At 32.8% G+C, this 21,946-nt stretch overlaps 3 protein-coding genes and 1 non-coding gene across 5 annotated transcripts; 1 reads left to right on the top strand and 3 right to left on the bottom strand.

Moving 5' to 3' along the window:
• Positions 1-149: 149 nt before the first annotated feature.
• Positions 150-18,023, bottom strand: LOC145975350 (solute carrier organic anion transporter family member 3A1-like). 2 transcript variants are annotated; one of them, XM_083105768.1, is made up of 16 exons: positions 17,731-18,023; positions 10,390-10,511; positions 10,097-10,308; positions 9,511-10,004; positions 8,591-8,644; positions 7,495-7,600; positions 6,701-6,917; positions 6,434-6,577; positions 6,119-6,334; positions 5,929-6,036; positions 5,604-5,837; positions 4,933-5,475; positions 4,655-4,844; positions 4,405-4,593; positions 4,164-4,315; positions 150-4,077 (listed from the first exon to the last, which is right to left on the bottom strand). In XM_083105768.1, exons 4-16 carry the CDS (start codon positions 9,933-9,935, stop codon positions 3,785-3,787), a joined length of 2,871 nt encoding a protein of 956 aa, XP_082961894.1. In that variant the 5' UTR covers positions 9,936-10,004; positions 10,097-10,308; positions 10,390-10,511; positions 17,731-18,023; the 3' UTR covers positions 150-3,784. The 2 variants fall into 2 exon arrangements, with proteins under 2 accessions (XP_082961894.1, XP_082961895.1); XM_083105769.1 differs by lacking the exon at positions 8,591-8,644.
• Positions 18,024-18,617: 594 nt separating this feature from the next.
• On the bottom strand, positions 18,618-18,689 carry Trnap-ugg (transfer RNA proline (anticodon UGG)). The gene has a single exon. It is a non-coding gene; the product is annotated as a tRNA-Pro (tRNA).
• Positions 18,690-19,240: 551 nt separating this feature from the next.
• Mrgbp (MRG/MORF4L binding protein) lies at positions 19,241-20,865 on the top strand. The gene is made up of 4 exons (XM_083106292.1): positions 19,241-19,647; positions 19,731-19,852; positions 20,071-20,422; positions 20,507-20,865. The coding sequence occupies exons 1-4, from the start codon at positions 19,536-19,538 to the stop codon at positions 20,659-20,661; spliced, it is 741 nt and encodes a 246-aa protein (XP_082962418.1). The 5' UTR covers positions 19,241-19,535; the 3' UTR covers positions 20,662-20,865.
• Positions 20,866-21,261: 396 nt separating this feature from the next.
• On the bottom strand, positions 21,262-21,796 carry LOC145975656 (small ribosomal subunit protein eS28). Its single transcript, XM_083106293.1, has one exon. The coding sequence runs from the start codon at positions 21,727-21,729 to the stop codon at positions 21,532-21,534; it is 198 nt and encodes a 65-aa protein (XP_082962419.1). The 5' UTR covers positions 21,730-21,796; the 3' UTR covers positions 21,262-21,531.
• Between the last annotated feature and the right edge of the window lie 150 nt (positions 21,797-21,946).

Below are 21,946 nucleotides of genomic sequence, written 5' to 3'. Positions count from 1 at the left end.
TCTTAAGACACGAATATATATCGATTGAAGAACAACACTTTAGTACATAATTAAATTATTATAATTTTCTCTTTATATTTGGATTCGTGTGTATGCGTATGTATATAAGAAAAAGGAGGGTGAAGGCGACAAAGAGAAAAAGAGAGAGAAAGTTATTTAATTTTTCTATTTTAAGGCAAATCTCAATTTGCGATATTCTCATTTCTATGTTTTTAAGCAAAAAGAAATTCTCTGAATTTAAATTTCTAAAATGTTTCGCACTGTTTATGTTCTTTACTTAATATTTCTCGTCACGTATCCTATGTTGCTTTACACAATCAATATTTAATAAAAACCGTATTAATTCATACAATTATAATTATCGAAGATGATTCAAAGAGAAGTGTAAATAATATTTATTTTCATGATCTTGACTTTTCTTGTTTTTCGCTACCTTCCTATCTCGAGTAATCGCATATTGCTTTCACACAAATGTGACAGAGAATTCATTATTAGTTTGTATTATTAATACTAATTTTATAACAGTATATACTTCGCTCATATATTATGGTCCCTACAAAAAATACATTATCTATATAAGCAGTTTACATTGTTGTAATAATCGTATTTACATAACAGTTTTTCAATTGAATGTAATATGTATGTATATACATACTACAAACTTTAGTAAATACTCGATCGTTCATTTGTAATAATGCTAAGACACAAGCGCGCGCACACACACACACACTTGCGCGCGCATAAAGATATATCTTTTTTATAAAATGATTTATTTTATTTATCGTCGCTCCGGAATGTTACATGTAGGAATCTTACTGATTGCAACAAAATGGGTTGAACCAAACGAAAAAAACGCTTGTAAAATTAAAATTATAGTGCGATAGTTAGCAATAATAGTGATAGTGTGTGTGGTAATCATAGTACTTGTAATATTAATAATAATATAATGGTGATAGTAATAATAATAATAATAATAATAGTAATACAATCTATAATAATCGTAAAACTAATGTTGATCGTGAGGTTAAAGGAAAATATAATTACGAAAATTGAAACTGATGATACAGTCAAAAATTCAGTAATCATAAGAATTATTAATATTACATCATTATCTAAAAACATCAATGTAAAGAGGAAAGAAAAATTCTTACAAAAGTATTTAAGTAACCTTGTTATAAGTCTATAAATATAAATTATGCATATATAAATTATAGATTACACGCAAATATTATGAGATATATTCTTTAAAATTGATTACACGTTTCGTCTTCATCTTCTTTCTCATTTCATATACATAGAAATATCGTTTTATGGCAACCTCATAAATAAGATTATATTGTGATGTAATTCTTCTTTCAAATTTTCTCAATATAAATCATTAGCTATTTACAGTATAGTCACTTAAGATAAGATCTGATGTTAGTCCGCATCCCTTCCTATCGACATGTTAATTGAATTAAATTTGATTTAATATATATTTTTTCCTTCTATTCACAGCACTTGGTATTATTCTCTACAGTCTTCTTCAAAGGTTACCGTTCGGAAGAAATTTATATCACAAAGTAGATATATGTGTGTTTAATTATTATATACATACATATATACATATACATATACATATACATATATATATATATATATATATATATATATATGTATGTATGTATGTATGTATGTATGTATGTATGTATAATATATAATATATATAATATATAATATAGATGTATACTACGCATGCACGCATACGAAACCACGTACCATGCATGCATGCACGCACGCACGCACGCACGCATCACACACATACACACGCACGTATGCACACGCATACGCGTACGCGTGCATGGAGATCATCGCTATCGCCAAACTGATACGAACGGTCAACTTTGATGAAGTTTACATTAAATCTGAAAATTTTGCTTCTAAAATATAATATGTATTACTATTTGAAAAATTGACAGTAACGAGTCTAGCAAATAAAATTGCATAAACTTCTCCTTCTATAGAAAAGCACAACTATTGACTGTATTTATCATCAAAGCAGATAGCATATAAAGAAGTATACCAATTGATCGGCAAACATGTATGCAAAAAGCAATTGTAATTAATTCGATTTATGGTTTATTTAGGGCTCAGTACTCTAAAATATTTCACATCATATGTTTTAGGATTCCACTTTGCAGCAAAACAACACTCATATTTCTTTTATACTATAATTTCATTTTGCATTCTTGTGTGTGGCATGTATCTCGCATTTATGAGAATTCTTTATTTTGAGTTAAATTAAAGGTGCCTCCTACCCTCTATAGAATTTCATTCCTGAGTAATTTTATATAGTTTCTTTTCATGTATATCGAAATTTATTCAAGAGATTGTCAGGTACGAAGCAAATAGACTCCCCGTACAGAGTGAGTTTTCTGTATAAAGTCAGAATTATTCAAGACAAAGCAGTAATATTAATCCCAATTATAATCATTGATTTACCGAGCCACAATGTGCAAATAAAAATACCATCTTCGTTGATTGAAAGCATCATTTGTATCATACAGGATATACGTATATATATGACTTATAAGTGTCCATTTTTTCCTCTTTTTCCTCTAGAAACATACTTTATAAAATTCTATTGAAAAGTTACGGAATAAAAAATTGATTAAATTGAAAAAGAAGAATAAAAGGAAACAAAAAATAAGAGATCATATGTGCAACTTAATAATGCGCAATTTTACAATTGCATCTATAGAAAAATATAAGATACAAATCAATACGTTATTCAATAACAGAAGTTACTCGTAATTCATTATGCTCTAATCTTCGTTATTTATTTCCCTACACTAAATTGACTATTGGTTTCGAGAAATCTAACTCTAGTTATAAAATAAATTGTAACTTTTGTTCTTCACTAGTGATATTAGATCGTTAGTTTTATGTATGGTACTTAGTTCATTATTTTTAAATATACATTTGTCTATAGTCTTGTATTTTTTTAAGGCAGGAATTTTCGTATTTACAATTACGTCATTACGTTGGCCTTTTCTTGCAATGATGCAAGGCTTACTTTACATGATTTCTTACGGACGACAATAGAAATTTATCCGCATTTCTCCATCCTTTGCTCATATCCGTTCTCATTAACGATACACATAGCAACAATATTAATCTAAATGTGCAATGAATAATACAATTTCAAGATTGTACATTTTAAACGCTACATTTATGCGTTATACATATCTATTTATTAATACACACACCACACACCACACACACACACACACACACACACACACACACACACACACACACACACACACACACACACACGATTGTTGTAAAAATTCATTCTCTAATGATATTATATTTCCTAAAAATAACATATAGTTAAATTTGTGACAAATTAATAAATGAATAATTGGATAATAAATAATAGATTGAATGCCTTGAATAATAAATAATAACTTGAATGAATAATAAATCTATATAAATATATCTATGTATGTTACCTTGAATAATAAATCTATATAAGAAGAAATTTAAATAATCTGTATTATTTTCTAACATATATTAATATCATATATGAACTTTTGTCTTCTTCTTGCGAATATTGTTATATTAGAGCTCTATACTTTTTAACATACAAGATGTAAGTATGTGGATAAGCAAATCTATATTTTTCAGAAATATTTTTAAAATCCATTAGCTAATAAAAACAAATAAATGTAATTTGTCACAAATTTATACATATCATTAATTTAATATATTTATTGTAATTTCTAATGTAAAGTAAACATTAAACATCGCAATTGCGATTTTCGGTTATACCACTTGAAGGTTTAATCTCAACATCTTGCTCTTGTGCAGCAAGTGGTGCTTGCCTCGTATCGGGAATTTCAATTTCCATATTTTTTGAGCGATTTGTCGTCTCGATTGAACCTTGCGTTTGATTCGACGACCCTGTTTCTTCGAGATTCGTTGATTTTGTAGGTTCTGTAGGCGACGAAATAGAGGATGGTGTTGCAATCTCAGAACTCGGTAAAGTCGCATCAACATCCCCTAAATTCTGATGTGGTTTCTCTTCAAATACTGTGCAATGTTTCATATCATACATTATTATCGTGCTGGACATTAATAGATTGAAATTAAAATATATTGTTCTAATTATTACTTACATTTATCTAGACTGATGATTGAACCTACAAATTCATTGACAGTGAAAGATGGTGGTTGATCTTCCATTTGTCTTCTTCTTCTTACGAGCCACCAATCGATCAAAAATAGCGCTAAAGCTAAAATTTTTATCCCAGCACATAGGCCGACATATCTAAAATCATCATACTCGATGAGTATTTGCATAAAAATGAAAATAAATATTTAAAAAATATTATATATATTAAAGCAAGAAAATATAACCTGTATCTAAATTGTTCGATATCGTAAAGTAAGCATCGACCTCCCTTTTCCCCACAGGTGCTCTTCCACAACAAGCATGTAGAATCAATTAAATTGCCGAATAGTATCGGTGCCGGTATATAGCCAAATAACCGAAAGATTACAAACTGCATACCCAAAGCAAAAGATCTTTCTTCTTCAGAAACGGATCTATAAAACAGTCAATTTAGTATATAAAAAAAAGCATTTATAGTATAAAGATACTACTTACCGTAATACTATCATGAGCAAAGGCATTTGAGTCACGGCAACAATAAATGTCATAAAGAATAAAAGAATCAAAAATGGAAATATAGTTCTACATGGTGAAATACAAGGACCGGCGGTTGCTACGGGCACAACGGTTACTTCTGCAAATTCTGGAGCAGCTGGTGGTAACATAGTTAGATTACCATGTATACCTAGAAAACAAAAAAGAAAAAAAAACTCAATATATATATTTGGAGATAATCATTTGAAAATATCGCATCGATGTGTGACAAGACTTACATGCGCAATTTGTAAAATTCGACTTGGAACTAAAGGCAGTGCAACCTGCGTGGCATGGACTAAAATATGTCAGACCATTGTTTCCGCAAACCGGCTCGACATCCGTCATACGGCATTCACAACCAAAGTTGCATGCGGCAGTAAGATTTACTTGAAAGGGTTCAGGGCCCTTTGTACTACTGTTAAAGTACGGAATAGTGGTCCCAGCCATTTTTACGTTCTCGCAGCCAAGGAAAAACAGCAGACCGTAACACACCAGGCAAATTACATTTGAGACGAGAACAAATTGCACTGCGCCCTTCGGTCTTAATTCTAAACGTTTGAGCATACATCCACCAAAAAAAATTCCAATACAGGCGCCTGGTATAGCGACCGAACCCGTAAAGATGCTGGCTTGACTCTTCCCCAAGCTGAATTGAGTTTCGAGATACTTGGGTAAGAATACTACAAAGCCAGATACAATCACCAATTCCATACATGCTCCCAAACATGTTACAACATAGACTGGATTGCAAACAAGCCTCCACATACTTCGTGGAATATCTGTCGTAAGAAAAATAATATTAAAGGTTTATTAATTTCTTAATATTCAAGATTTTTTAATCCTAATTTGTCATGTTCTACCGCATTAATACAAATTTATTAAAGAAATTTTGAATATATTGATTTACCTTTAACATCCTTGCCATAACCGCTATCATTTACTGGTTCCTTTTTAGGTTCTTTTGATTGCTCTTTTTCTTTTTGCGATAATGCTTTATTTTTTTCTATAATTCGTATCTTTTCCTTCTCGCGTTGGAGAGTTTTGGGAAAACTGAAGAAAGGTATCGCTACTAAAATGAGAAGCAATCCGCAAAGTAGGAATCCACCCCACCACATACCAACCCATCTATGGTCTCCAGGATCTGTTCAATTTATATCATGTATAAATTCCAACAAGATAAAAAATTGAAAAAAAACATACAAAACGAATATATCGAAAAATATTTTTCTTACCGATACTTATAATTGTTCCAGAAAACGAATCCATATGGAAAGACAAGAGATACGCTCCAAGAAGAAAACCTAATACTGGTCCAAAGGCCGCCATACTATACATACAACCTAAAGGAAAAAAATTAAAATTTCAAATGTATTATTTAACCATGCAAATATTTGTGTAATATAATGAACATAAAAGACCCACCGATATATAAAGATGCACTTTCTGGTCTCACATGATCATCTATATAAGTAGTACCAAGAGTAAATAAAGGAGAACCTCCACATCCTAATAGTAACTGAGCAAGTACAAATAGCATAACAGGTCCGGCTGTAGACGGAGATCCCTGTATACAATTATCACCTCTTATATTATTGTGTGGTGCTAAGGGAGGTGAAGATAACCCTGATGAAAGTCGACCTGTGGAGAAAGATACATTTCCAAGTAAATTTTTAATTAAAAAACTAATACTAATTTTTACAAAATCGCTAAAAACGACTGAAATGTAAAAATACTTACCCAAACCCATATCTTGTTCGCGTAATGATACACCGCGACAGATATTATCTGAATTGGAGTGGTTTGCGGTAGTCGTCAAGTTTGGTTCTGCTGTGAAATGTGGCACCATAAAGATCATCGATCCCAGTCCCATTATTACTGCACCTAAATCATGAAAAAAATCACGAGTTAATACAATTAGACAACATTTAGCTAGTGTACCGCTAGATGTGTGAAAACTGCATTAGAGAGAGATTGATCTCTTTTTAAGTAAAATCAAGATCATACCGATCGCTATCCATACAGGTATGTGTCTGCGACTGCCGAGATAACTGACAAAAATGACAGTAATAACATTGCCGATTTCATAAGAGCTTGCAATGACGCCCGAAAGGCTGGACGGGATCTCAAATCTCTTCTCTATGGTTGTTATCACAGAATTGATGTAACCTGAGCTAAGCGCTTGTTGCAATGTAACAAGGAACGACAGGAGAAATACGAACACCTGCAATCATCATGTAGATAAAGTAAATGAATCAATATAATTTTCAAGCATGTGTCATGGAATACTTGGAAATTACAAGGAAGCATACATTTGCGCAATAGACGTACTATATTTTAAGATGACATAATCCTTGTGAGTAGAGTCTCTCTATATTTTTATCATGTTTTGATCATAGCATAGATTTTGATATTATTGTAATAACTATAAACATCTCATATTTCAAAAATCGAGTGCCGCGAATTTATTTGGCGTTTAATGCAAAATTCTAATGTATCAAAAATATATTTTAATCGAGTCTCTTATGTACAGTTTTAATTATCTTGCGTATCCTTTCAAACGCGAGCGTGAGTCACAAGACTTGCTTTGTACATCCGCGTAGATAGGTACCGTATAAACTGAAGCGGCACTCACCGCTTAAGTGTGACAATGTTCTTGACATGAACTCGTGAGAGAGAAAAAGAAAGAAATAGATTGCTTATATAATATATTATTTCTAAGTAATGTTATATCGTTTTGCGAATGTTTTGTTCTTTTCTTCTTTCGAATAACTGTGCGGCAGGTATTTGAATGGGCGTACCTTTATTCCGGCAAATCTCTGAATGAAGGCCGGCCTACAACTTAGAATCCCACAGTCCTTGGAATCCGGATTAAACGGCGGAGTTTGAGGTCTCTCCTTCTCCGTTCTGGAAGAAGATCAAACAATGAGCAAGCGAACGTCTTAAAAAGGCGAGACTCGGTAATAAAAAAATACGATAAAAAAAGATTCGAATTTAGAAAAAAACGCGAAATTATGTCCAAGTCATATTATGACGTGAATGAAATCAGAGAAAATTATAAATGCAAAATTATAATGCATTCCATCTATACAAATGATGATACGTTCTCTAAGACAAAAATAGTCACTTTTTTTTACTCAATAAGCATAGCAATTCTTTTCAAATAAGCGTTATCGTGTGTTATAATAAAAAATAGATAACAATACATATACATACACAGTAAAAAATTATGCGTCCATATGTTAAAATTTTCTTGTGTTAGCACGTTTTGATTAGTACTTCAATGTAAAATTAACATACAACTCATATGTTATTATATTTTTATAACGTTTTTTCATGTGTTACATTTATGTCAACTTCATAACTTTACATTTTGTATATATCTCTTTGAAATGGAATATTATTTTGAGTATTTTTAACATAATCATTTTAAACAATCAACATGTCTCAAAGTCAATTTAATATTCTAAGAAAAGTTAAAGTGAATCTTCAAATAATTTTGAACTTTGACATCCAAAAATAATCAAATTTACTAAAATCAAATGTTTCTATTACAAATAATTTAAGTTAAAATAATTACTATTGCATGTTAATGTCCTCAACATTTCTTACGAGTTATTGCAACTATTTTTTCATGTAATTTTTAATTAATTTGTATGTTATTTTTATATTACACTTAAAGTCACAATAACAAAAATAAATGTAAAGTATTGCATCAATTATTTAACATTTTAAGTTTGTCAATAAGTAACACGACGAATGAGTTATTTTCTCAAACTCAAAATTTAAAGTGGGCTTTCTGGGACACGTGAAAAATGTTATAATTAGCATTTTATTTTTTACTGTGTATGTATTATAAATGCTGGACGCATCGCAGAATAATAATATCAACTTTACCTGTCCACCATAGAAGCACTTGGATTCCTGCTGTGACATTTGATGATAAAATCTCTGAAAAATAATAGGAAGAGGAAAACAAAGCATGAATACACGGTGCTATAATAGAGCGGCGTGTAGAAGTTATCAGTTGTGACGCTAACTGTGATAGCATAGATAGAGTTAAACTATCTTTGTGCGACAAGTATAACAAAGCGCGCTACACCTTCATCTAAATTATACCAAGCGATGGAATGAAACGTTATTGCGCTCTTGTAATGTCTTTTTCGGCGGTGAAAGTAAAAATATTCCGACGTTATGTCTTTCGTCGGTTATATTGGCGCACGACGAAGAGATTTTCGTCATACCTGTTTAACAAATTCTTAGAAACTTTCTCCACTGCGTAAAATAAATGATAGAACAACTAGAGTACGCGTTGCGATAATCGTAAAAAAAAAGGAAGAAGTGATCTGACTAATCCTACTTGACGCACAGCAAAATATGTCATGGTCACCACGTGCTTTCACTTTCCGTTTCTCGCGATCACATAATTGCAATTTCATCGCATTTGCGGCCGTATATTGCCATCATTTCCTAAAGCTTTACCGAGGCGATAATTAGATACATTTCGCGCGACAGCACAATAGTGCAAAATAATACAAAGATTCAACTTCGAAAGGCAAAGAATGATACTTTAAAAGTCTTAACAAATGTGAAGAAACATATTGTTTGAATGTCGTATGTATTAGATTACTTAATTAAGAGTAAAAATGCGATCAGAGGGACAATGTTTTTTTTCTGCGAATTATTTATTAAGAGACAGAAAGAGAAGGCTAACGAATATCATTAAGAATTATGTCGGGAGCGGTCGCCTGATTGGAATTTGATCGGGAATCATCCTTGTAAAGAATTCGGCCGCAAAGGCCAAGTTCCCCACTCACCTATGATCCACAACGCCGGAACTTGGATTTCTACTGTGACACCTTATGACGGTATCGTGGGTTAGTCTGCCGTTGGTCGCCTGCAGCGGATCCGCAGTATCGTCGATACCAGTGCCGGTGCTTTCAGCGTAGAGACCGGTCATCGCGTACATACTTTCATTTCGTCGATGACCGGCGTGATAATTGCTGCCGGATTCGGACCTCCTGTGACCGAAAACACCGCTACTGCTCTCGTTCCTCTTATGGCCACTCTCGGATCGTTTGTGGCCAAAGGCACTGGATATACTCTCGGCACGTTTGTGACCACCCTCGGTTCGCTTGTAACCGACGAAACCACCCCCCGATTCGGTGCGTTTGTGCGCAAACATGCTCGAGCTGGAGCCGTTTCTCTTGTGCCCGCTGGTAGACGCCATTTTTTTTGTCATCTATCTCTTCTTCTTTAGCGTCCTTTACGAGTCGAATATTACGAGTTTGACCGGGACATTTTTTGTCGGCTGTAACAGAAAATTATTAATTATTTATATTATAATAGCGCATATTTATTTATATAATTATATGTATAATATATACAGAGTGTCGATAGTACATTGTTGATTTTTTCTTTTGGATCAGTGACACGTTCCTGGACCGGTAAAGAGATATGTAATAAGAAAGCTGACTCGTTGTTAAGTCGACTAGGCTTTATAAAGTCGTATGATCCATTGACATCTCAAGATCCAACGGTTCAATGAACTCACTTCCGTAAAGATCAGGGCCGTTCGGCAACGTGAACGATCATCCCAGCAAACTCGGTATCATCTTTATAAAGTAAAGTTAACTAAAGAATAACTGTTACTATGATTATACAATATATTTACTGTGATTATACAATATATTTACTGTGTATATCTTGGTCCAACCAAGTGAATTACTCTATTATGTTTGGAAGAACTTGGCGTATTAATCAGATTTCTTTTGTCAGGTACTACTGACGTTTCCGTAATTTTATCTTATCAACAATTCTATAAATAAATCATATATAATAACTCTATATAAATCATATAATTATCAACTTATTAAAGAATTAGGAAAGGTTAATAATCCTCGGAAAAAGAAGAAAAATATGTAATTTTTCATTTTTTAATAAAATAATCCATCACATTTTCTTTGTATTATATATTTTAAAATAACTGTTTTGAAATTTAATTAATTTTAATGATGAACTTCCCTGATTTCTAGAAGCGTTTTTCTTCCGATTTACATAGAAGTGACCGAATTTTTCTAATCGGCTCCACTCCCTAAAAAAAATTATAAAAAAAATTTGACACTATTAATCCAAAAAAACGAGTATATATCGCTGATTATCAGCGAGTGTAAATTGGAAACAGACACGTCAGACCCAGGAGTTCACTTTACACACGCAAATCTATGATAAGCTCAGTTGCATATATTAAATATGTATGAGGCAAATAATTACTCGAGTTTTTAAATTTTTTTCTGCGATTTGCCTTTTTGTTCTTTCTCAATAAATATGTTTACTATATTTATACTTCCTTCCGTTTTGTCCTGTATTTATGTATTATTTTGTGGCACATCAAAGAGATTTTCTGATTGGAAGATAAATAAGTAAACTTCAGCACTCAAGTAAACTTCCTTCCATCAATTTTATGAAAGGAAACCGTAGGAGGGATTCTGGAATTTACTTATTTATTTATTTTTCAATACAAAAAATAGTCTTTTTGATGCAGAAATTAAAAATTTTCTCTCGAGATATTAAATATTTGTCCTGTGATATTTTAAATATGTATCTACAAATTGTATACATTTGTATTTCTCGAGTAATAATTAAACTGCATCATTATCGATTGATATTTGACGATCGTATTCCGTTCATAAAGTAAGCTTAAGCGTGCAAACTCTCGCGTTACTCTCTTATGTTTTTTTTAGATTATCGATCACATGCGTCCTTGATTTCGTTCCGATGAAAAATTGAAGGGAGTATATGGCCGGATAGTATAGATCGACAAATTCAAAGTCAAGGGTACTGTCGATACCATAAGATCCTGGCGGATCTATCTACACGTGGACAAGTTGTTTACAGCAGGGAGACTTATAGTAGATCGATCTCTCAGCTAAACAACAAACTAATCTTTCATTATGCATCTCTATAATGTAAGATTGCTTTTCCGTTTATTAATTAAATAGATTATATTAATTAAATAGATTATATTAATTAAATAGAAAAATTAGAAGAAAACACACTGATGCAAAACATCTGACAATCGAATCCAGCTGAAAAATTAAACAAGAAAGAATATATATAACGTATACACAAATATACACATATGTCAAAACTTCAGAATTTATTGAAACCCAATTGTGTTTGTTCCTGTTATTTTTCCTCGAAAAGTTGGAAGAGCTTCTTTACATAAACAAACAAAAAACTGCAAATATGTACCACATGTATTAATTACATATTGAAATATGGTTTAAAACAGTCATAAATATGCTTTGATTTTTCAATTTACATTCAGATTACATATCTTTCGAAGAATGAAGCCATAAATGGCAATCGATTTATTAACGATAGAATAGAATTTATTTATAATTGTTATTCATAAATAATAATAATTCGCAAACAAATATTATTGTATAATTGTCTAATATTTGAGTTAAATTAGTGTTAAATTAGTTAATATTTGAGTTTTAATATCAAAGTCCAATATTTGATGATAAATTATCTTCTTCAATATACAGACCACTCATAGAGAGAATAAATAATTATTACAATTAAAAATATATTCATCAGTTACAAATAAATTATGAATCATCATTCTCTCATTCGCGCGTTATCTATTATTTTAATAATTTTATTCTCTTAATAAGATATCTTTTGACATTAATGATACCTGTGCGATAATGTTATCTCCAACACATGCGAAATATAAATACATATATTGCAAAGCATTTGTCACGCACGGAATGTTCCGCCTTCGGAAGAAGTTCTGATAAAGCCTGATTATCGATCGCAAATGAACAGTGCAGAGTTTGCACTTCAAAAAAAATGTTTAATGCAATTTACAAATTAATCTTATATTTCCTTTTGTATTCAATCGGAAACACTTGAGATTCAATTTCGTCGAGTGGATCCGAATCTGAATGCGAAAACAATCCTAACATGCCTACAGCCAAATAACTCATTACGCTCGTAAATTCCAGCACACTGAATTGCTGTGCACCAGAATTGCCAAACACCAAGGTGCAATGAACTAGAGTACGTACCGTTATACGGAGATTTTCGATCGTTTATTCGTTTCAGACAGCTCGTTTCTTTGTGGATTGAGGCTAATATTTGCATAGCATCGTCACAATGGAAAATCTTTGGTTTTCTGATTTTTTTTTTACATTTTAAAGCTACGTGTTGAAAAAGTTGTGTCAAAATATATCCGAGTTTGTTTATTCACGAGAAAGATATTTTTGCTGCCTTTATTTTGCCCAATCAAGAATAGCTAATAATCGATGGCGGCAAATCCTTAAATTAACGGGGCTCATTTCCGTTCGGGTGCATAAATGCGGAAATGAATGTTGCGGTACGCGGGGCGTCTCATTCGCGAGAATCGATCGAACCTGTGAGGTAGGTACCAGATATGACCAAGTCGACCCCATCCTAGAACGATACGGCCTAAACTGTCGAGGAATCCATCTATCCTCGAGCGCAGATTAAACGATCCCTCGCGTGCTGGAAGGTCTTGGAGTTCCTCGCGATAGCTCGGCCACTAGGTCACCCTTTTACCCTTACATTTGTAGGAGCCGCACCGCATGATACCGCAGGGCGATATTTTGATTTCTCACCGATTCGTTATTTCTCTCTTATCGATTTTAATACGCTCAGTTGGAAAAAAATAAAGCACTATTTAATTATTTTCAGGAATGCGTGTATTCAAATATTTTTGAAAAGAATGTTGCGTTTGTTTCTATTAATTTCTATTAATAGGATACGAGGTTTGTCGTGAATTCGTGTTAGGCAGATTTATAGGGCATATATTTCAGATTATTGAATTACGCCTCGATACACGATATTATATTATTGCAGATCGCGGCACGTGAAACTTCAATTCACCATTGCACACCGCCCACCTTCGTGACAGTAGATTATTTGTCGAATGCAAAAGCGAGAATCTAGGTACAGCTCAGCCTGATCAGAGCATGATACGCCCTACATTTCAGAACCGATGAGCTTTTTTTCAGATGCTTGCTCATATTTTATGCTCGAGACTTAATGGCATTTAACCATTGGCCTGATGATAGAATGTTCATTGGCTAAAGAAAGCACGTACAGGTGTGTGTTTGTGTGTGTAGGTATATATTATAATAAGTGAAAGATCCATGTTATAATCTGCTCGGCATTTTGGGCTCTCTCTCTTTTACAATATCTAAATATCTTATATAATCATTTATGCAGACGAAAGCACTATCGTACTATCGTGCTCTGGCAAAGTTTTGACGTTGAAATCAGGTAACAATATAAATATGTACTGCAATGCAGAAAAATAGAATGCGATATTATGATTCGAGTTATATAAGTCAATCTTATAATAATGACTAATACGTGCGCACTTGCATTCTCTATAAAAGTTTCATCACAATCTGAATAAAAAAAAAAATTTATTTATTGACATGTGTCATGATCTAATCGATTTGAATCATGAAAACTTTATGTTTTTCTATCTTCAAGATTTAACAAATAAAATTTTATTAATATACACGAGTTTCAAATTTTTTATTATATAATTTATTATATTATATTTACTTTCTTATATTTGTTACGTCATAGCAATGATCGAAAAGCAATTTTTCAGTTTCAATATTTCAAGTAACGTATTTCTGTCTTTGCTCATCTTTCGTACACATGTGCTTTATTAAGAAATTTTAATGATACTGGATGGCGTCCAAAAAGTTCCTTGTATAATATTGCTGCAGCGTTAATTTCTGATCGTGATTTGATGGTGCCAGGCAAATCTACGTCCTAACCGATACGTCACGAAAGATTTCGCTATACTCATTCTTAGAATATATTATATAGATATATAGATATATAATTACTTCATTTATAAATTAACCTTGATGAGAAGTAAAAGCGTGCATGGCAACTAATACACAGTAAAAAATTGTGCGTCCATATGTTAAAATTTTCTTGTGTTACCACGTTTTGATTAGTACTTCAATGTAAAATTAACATATAACTCATTATTTTTATAACGTTTTCATATGTTACATTTATGTCAATTTCATAACTTGACACTTTGTATATGTCTCTTAGAAATGGAATATTATTTTGAATATTTTTAACATAATCATTTTAAACAATTAACATGTCTCAAAGTCAGTTTAACATTCTAAGAAAAGTTTAAGTAAATCTTCAAATAATCTTGAAAACTTTGACATACAAAATAATCAAATTTACTAAAATCAAATATTTCTATTACAAATAATTTAAATCAAAATAATTACTATTACATGTTAATGTCCTACAACAATTCTTACGAGTTATTGTAACTATTTTTTCATGTAATTTTTAATTAATTTGCGTATTATTTTTACATTACACTTAAGTCACAATAACAAAAATAAATGTAAAATATTGTGTCAATTATTTAACATTTTTAGCTTATCAAGAAGTAACATATGAATGAGTTATTTTAACTTAAAATTTAGAGTCAACTTTTTTTGACATGTGAAAAATGTCATTTACAAATGTCAATTAACATTTTATTTTTTACTGTGTAAGAAGAAAAATTCAAATTGCTATTAATCTCTCTACAAAATGTCACTCGAGCATACTTTGTAACCAGACCCAAATAAAGATCCAACGCAACGCGTGGGTTCTCGCTTATATACGCACTTGAAAGGCCTCATGCCGAGAGGACAGCACGAACCTAACGAGAATGAATCTATAACGAATGGAGAGCTTATTTTCGAGTAGCTTGCATCACGTCACAACGTGAGAGATTATGAAATGTGAAGGAAAATTACAAATAAAAATATTCTCGATAAGCGATGTCGCACGTGAGACTTTATCCTCGTTTTACACTCGAACGGGGAAATTGTCAATTATCGCAAACTTGCACTTTCAAATGTGCGTGCGTACGCATATATATCGGGTGCGTATCGAAAGTCCGAAGTGTCGATTCAGAGGTATAAATGGGATAAATATTAATACTCAGCTTGATCGATAAACAAAACAATTTATTACTACGATGCTCGTAAAACTCAATGGAATATTTCTTGCTGTGGGGCTCGGAAGAATTTCATTTCATTTAATCGAGAGAAGCGCGCATTGATATTTTGATATCAGATATACGAGAGAGAGATACATTATTTCACTTCGTGTGAACTTTACATCATTTTTTACCGTTTCTTCTTTATTGCAAATTTTATCGCGATACACATCTCGGAATCTCTCCCACTGTTTGAAATGTAATTTTAAACAAGATGATTTCTGTCGCGATACAATTCCAACATTGCCGCTTCGGGAAAAAACGTTATTATTTCCTTACGTAGCCGAGACATACCGGTTTAACAAATATGTCAAATTTTTCGACTGTCGCATTAAGAAACACGGCTCACATTCGTCTACGAGAAACGTAAATTACGTAACTGTCACGACTCACGATAATGAAACGACTGCTCAAGAAACGTGCAGTTATATACGTGACTTTCAATTTTAATGGCAATAATCGAAACTTTCCAAGACGAGTTACAAAATCAAGAGGGATCTCTCGTGAAGCTAATAATGATCCTCGCGTACAACGGTAATTTTAGATCGCAATCTACAGAAGTATGCGATTGTTTCAGGAAAAAAATATGTATTAATTTAGCTAGTATGCATAATTTGCCAGATAGTATCAAGTTCCTAAAACTGGTGATTAATTTCTTTCGATTTACTGGTGCGTAAATATACGCTGCAGTAAAGGGGGATATTTTATTCCTACGGTAGCTTAATGGATGCTTACGTGGGCCAATTATGTTAATTGGCATAACAATTAAAGTCGCAATGATCGGTGCGGTTACATCGACTTTGCATGTAAGAGAGATATAATTCGTAATACACGTGATTAATACGTTATTACTTCCAAGATAAGTTTTTCTCTCGGTAAATTTTCGGATAATTACTCGAGTCTTGTCGATTTATTTGGAGACACACATGCGATCGCTTTACATTCCTCAAAGGCTTGGAATCCTGAGATAAACACGTAACTAATGAAATGATTGTTCAATATGATTTGTTATGTGAAACATGATTTGTTCAATAGAATTATCATGCACATAATTATCTGAGAAAGAGAACAGCTTCGTAAGAGAGAAAGTAAAAATTTACATTCTAAATTTAAGCAAAATATTATTCAAAGTATTCTCGATTTTTTCATCTTGAAAAACAACTCTTTTAAGCATAATTATGCGTATCGAAATTCTCTCACTTATTGCAACGGTATAATCATATTCAATATATATATATATACAGAAAGAGTTATACGTATAAAACTTTCAGTACATGTATATTTATGATGTATATATGTGTGTGAGACATTCGATTTTTTTAGGATATGCAAGGTCTTTTTTTCTTCAATTAATTTTTTCTTTAATTTATTTTCTTTAAATTATTTTTTCTTTAATTTATTACGTTTAATTCATGAATTATTCTTGATTAAGTTATCGTATAAAATTAAACGAGTTATAGCGAGATAATAGCTTTTTATCTATAAAAACTTACAAATTATTCCCCAGCAAGCTTCAGAGAAATTAAACGTGGTACTTCAACTGTATTCTAACGTAAGAGGGAAAGATCCAAGTGCATATCGTATCTCGCGGAACGCTCGAGATAAGCTCGCGAAACAGCGGGGTTTTATGCAGCGCAAGATTGAAAAACATGAGGTTAAAGGGTAGCCCGAGAACCGACGTTCCTTTACAATCGCGCTACGTCGCGTTCATACGACGCAAAAATTCGGTAGGCCTTTCTCGAGCATAGATTGTCACGCGCTATCGTTCCTCGACTTTTCTCGGAATTTTTGGCATGACGCATCGCGGCCGCGGCGTAGACCTCGAACCTCGAGGTAGACTCATAAAACGGGATCTTGGGTCGCGCGACCTAAATCCCGCTGTGGATCCAATCGAACAAAAGGTTAGAAAGGAATCTCGCCCGCGAATGCGGCTATTTAAGCGTGGGAGGCGCGGAAAACTTACGGAAGGAATGCGTCGAGACGGGGCACTCTTTTGTTTATCCAGGGCCGAAGCGAAAAATCCTCGTGCTGACCCGCGTTCCTCTCCAGGCTACATCGCACATCCGCACTGTTCACCACGCGATAATCGCGATCGACGAATTTTTCTAGATTCCCCGAGACGTGTTTTTCTAGATTCCCCGGGCCAGGCTCCGGCCAGCTCCGGCCAACTCCGGACAGATCGGAAGAAATTCGCGGAAATCACATTGATAGTCGGTCGACCGTCAGCTCGCTTCGAGGATCATAGACCAGCTGTGTTTTTGCCCGACCATCGAGGAACTCGCGCATGCGCCCTCCCGCGCTTCTGTCTTGCGCGAAGCGGTGGCGCTGTCGTCGCGACGCGCGACATTCAAACGCGAGAAAAATGCACGCGTTCTCGGATTTTTGTTATCTTAGGCCGGTATTCATAGTCCGGTCTTATATTTAAGATCGTCTTTAGTTCATCTTCAGATAATCCATAGCCAATGAAATGATACATACAATATCTAAAGATGAACTTAAGACGATCTTAAATATAAGAACGGACTATGAATACCGGCCTTACATATTTCTATCAGCGTGCTAGTAACTAGGCGAGATAAGAGATAAATTAAATTAGTTAAGAAATAAATTAGATTTTAACGATAGTTTGCAAATTAAAAAGTCAAGGAAAATAATTAATTATAACTGAATAATAACTGTAACTATAAACTATATATAAGAGCGTCGATTTTATAAACAAAGATAGACAGGAGCTGATTTTGCAGTTTTTTTTACACATTTATATTATTTTTATCAATAATTTATTCTGTATAATAATTCTTATAATGATTATATTTAAAAAAAAATATAAATTATTTTTACAAAAAAACAGGGCCCCTCCGGGATTTGAACCCGGGACCTCCTGCACCCAAAGCAGGAATCATACCCCTAGACCAAGAGGCCTGATGACTGTTGATTGTTAGAAAAGATAGACTCGATACAGAACAATAGAAAATTTGAATTTTTGAATTGTATCTGGAAGCATTATAAGTATATTAAGTATTATTTGAATATTAAGATAATCGAAAGAGGAAAGAAACTTTTTATACGGATAGAAATTTACGATATAGCACATCTACACACGATAACCAGTGGTAACACAGTCTCTTCTCTCTGGTAACACAATAGATTTTCGTTTTACCTGCACTTTTTACACCCTTTCCTAATAAATTCCCTTATATTTATTTATCTTATATTAAAAATTGAAGATTAAATATTGGAGTTTGAATAATCAGAACAAGAAAGTTAAAATTTCTTTATTCATAATTGAATAAATTTCAATTTTTAATCTCAATCATTCTGTCTTCAACGCATAGTTTCTGATATATGCTGTAAGGAATGTGAAAAAATTCATTTAATTATTGCGTCAGAAACGATTATATTAAAGAGAAAAATTTTCAGAACTTAAAACATTCTTCATTCGATAGCCAATAGCCAATTGAGTGACACTGTGCCCACCTTTCTTTGCTGGGAAGCTCCCTCTGTTTGCTTATCGTCACTGTAAACCTAAATTTTCCGAACAATCCATCGTATTTTTTTCAACGCACGCATGTAAACATAAGCATCATAAGAATGTGATAAACAAATTGATCTGGTACTTTATTCCCCAGAAGAAGACGGAAATCCAGAAAGGAAAGAAGGATACGTGAATTGATCATTCAATCGAATGACAGAGTGATTGGATAGTGATCGCAAGTAATTGATATTCAGTCTAGAGTTGCTTCATTCAAGTTTATAGTATTCAGACTAATGTATAAAATGGCCGTAAAAGAAAAATCGGAACCTTCGTTCGAGGAGATAGATTGGAACGTGGAGAATGAGATTCAGCTTTTTTTCTCCATGAACGGACACAAACCAGTTGGTAAGACACAAAAGCCGGCGCAGCTATTTAAGGTTATGTTATTAGTATATGCTTAATTGCAATTTAATTAATTGTTTCTCAAGGTATTAATAAATATTTTCACATGGTATGCATATGGGAGAAATTTCGTGCTGCCATTCACAAGGACGTGCCATTGAAGATGATTTGGGATCATTTGGAATCTATGTACGATCTTATGGCTTTGGTGAGCAATAACGTAAAAAAATAAAACCAAATAAAGACGTTTAGAATTTATTTTTTTCAATGATTAAAAAAATCTGGATTTATAAAAGAAATTTTGAGAAAAAAGTACATATATATATTTATCACTAGAAGAAAAAATTCTAATTTTTTTCCAAGTCATATAATATTACACATCATGTAATATTATATATTATATATATAAATTAAATTTTTTAATAGGATGACATGGAAGATTTACCTTTTCCTAGTCAAGAGATGGATTTTTCTTTACCAGAAACAGAATTTATAGGAAAGCCTCGAAAAAAAGAAGAATTAGAAATAAAACTGAAGGATCAAAGAGATAAATACAAAGAGATTAAGAAAGAAAAGGATAAGGAAAGTTTAAAGAAAGACAGCGTATTACGTGATTTTAAAGGAAGCAAAGATATGGAAAAAAAGAAGGAAGAAATGAAGAAATATGTAAAAGATATAGAGCTCAAGAAAGATAAGTTTAGGGATATGAAAGACACAAGGAAAGAACATAAATCTTCAAAGAGTCGCTCAAAAGGCAAAGATGATTCAGAAGAAAGTGGTAAATGACATTTTAATATCAATTATTTAGTGGCCTATTTTAATTAATGAATCTCTCACAAATTGCCATTGTATTTCTTTTAAGCATCAAATGGGAAAAAGGAACGCAAGGATTCTGAATCTGGTCGCGAACTTTTGAAAAGAATCCCAAAGAGACCAACTAGACAAAGTGTGGACAGTTCTTCTAAAGCTTCTTCGAGTCCACGTGATACACCTCCTCCAAAACGAAGAAGAATATAACAGTTCTCGTAAATGTGGAAATATTATTATTTCTAGTTTATCCTAAATTGTATAATTTACGATATGTAATTATTATAATGTAATACTGTATTTTAGCAATATGGACATGTGTATATAAATATGAGTCACTTAATTTTTATAAGATTTACATACAACATTTTTACACATATGCATTGTATCTTAAATATATTATATTTTCTAATATTTTTGTCTTTTAAATGTTTAACATTAAAATGAAAAAAAAGAAAATAAGAAATTTTTAATATGTAATATAAAAAGTAGGATATTTTTTTGCAGTAGTTAAGAATAGAGTAAAAATTACTTGAATTATATATAATTTTATTTCATATAGTTTTCTATTTTCTGAGATATCAAATTTGCTGCACATATACCTTCCTAAAATTCTTATTGCTCCAAAATATACAATTGTTTTATATCAAATGCAAAAATTTATACAATAATTTTGTACTTAATGCATTTATATCTTATTTAACAAAAAATAAAATACAAGGATAAAATGTATATTTATTGTGTGATTTATCACTAGTTCTTACAAATTACAATTGTGACGAGGAAGAACGCAAGAACAACACTGAGAGATTTGTGGTTACCAGCCGAGATTTATTGAAAAAATCGTGGAATTCTTATTGCGTTAGGAATGTTTGTAAAAGAGCAGAATGTGCGATTCAGTTCGATTTCATTTCGCATGGTAGGATCGGTGATATCCTCTCGACATGTGACAGGAGTACTCATCATCATCGACGATCGACGATCCATGTGCAGAAGATTCATGTAGAAAACCCATAGCTGGTAAAGTCCGGTGGTGGCTGGCGACCGTTTTCCAATATTGAATAAAGCTGCTGTTCCGCATTATCGAAGTCTTCTCGCCTCACGTTCAGACTCGAGCAAGGTTAGGAGGTCGCCTTCTCGTACCGGTCCCTTCACGTTCCTGATGATCTGCCGATTTTGTTCGCCCAGGAACTCCACTTTCACCTGGGTGCACTGCCCTTGCGAACCAGTGCGACCCAGGACCTTGATAACGCGTGCCAAAACGACTGGTTTATCCATATTCGCTTCTCACGTGGCTTTCTAATAAACGTGTCTAGCGCAAAAGGAGGTTGCGCATAAATAAAGCGACGCAGATGGCGTGAAATCTCCGTTGACTTCCGGTGAGTCGCTACTGTTCAACAGCAACAAGACGCGGGCTAGTTTCGAATTGATTTTAAAAATTTTGCGCGATGAATTTTGAAGCTTCGACTTCAGAGCGAGAAGAAATAAATGGAAA

The sequence above is a fragment of the Camponotus vicinus genome, unplaced genomic scaffold, assembly GCF_025532165.1.
Source record: "Camponotus vicinus isolate PSW18456_S1 unplaced genomic scaffold, iyCamVici1.0 SCAF_8, whole genome shotgun sequence".
In the NCBI taxonomy this organism is placed as follows: Eukaryota; Metazoa; Arthropoda; class Insecta; order Hymenoptera; family Formicidae; genus Camponotus; species Camponotus vicinus.
The sequence above is the reverse complement of the archived record's forward strand: the minus strand, read 5'-3'. Positions and strand labels throughout refer to the sequence as shown.

What these genes read in the sequence shown, in the direction of transcription:
- LOC145975350 (XM_083105768.1), bottom strand. Translation starts at nt 9,935, where the DNA reads ATGACAAAAAAAATGGCGTCTACCAGCGGGCACAAGAGAAACGGCTCC. An exon ending in TCCGGCGTTGTGGATCATAG is followed by an intron (nt 8,645 to 9,510) that starts GTGAGTGGGGAA and finishes ATTATTTTTCAG; the next exon opens with AGATTTTATCATCAAATGTC. An exon ending in AGTGCTTCTATGGTGGACAG is followed by an intron (nt 7,601 to 8,590) that starts GTAAAGTTGATA and finishes ATCTTCTTCCAG; the next exon opens with AACGGAGAAGGAGAGACCTC.
- Mrgbp (XM_083106292.1), top strand. Translation starts at nt 19,536, where the DNA reads ATGTATAAAATGGCCGTAAAAGAAAAATCGGAACCTTCGTTCGAGGAG. An exon ending in GAACGGACACAAACCAGTTG is followed by an intron (nt 19,648 to 19,730) that starts GTAAGACACAAA and finishes TTGTTTCTCAAG; the next exon opens with GTATTAATAAATATTTTCAC. An exon ending in AGATGATTCAGAAGAAAGTG is followed by an intron (nt 20,423 to 20,506) that starts GTAAATGACATT and finishes ATTTCTTTTAAG; the next exon opens with CATCAAATGGGAAAAAGGAA.
- LOC145975656 (XM_083106293.1), bottom strand. Translation starts at nt 21,729, where the DNA reads ATGGATAAACCAGTCGTTTTGGCACGCGTTATCAAGGTCCTGGGTCGC.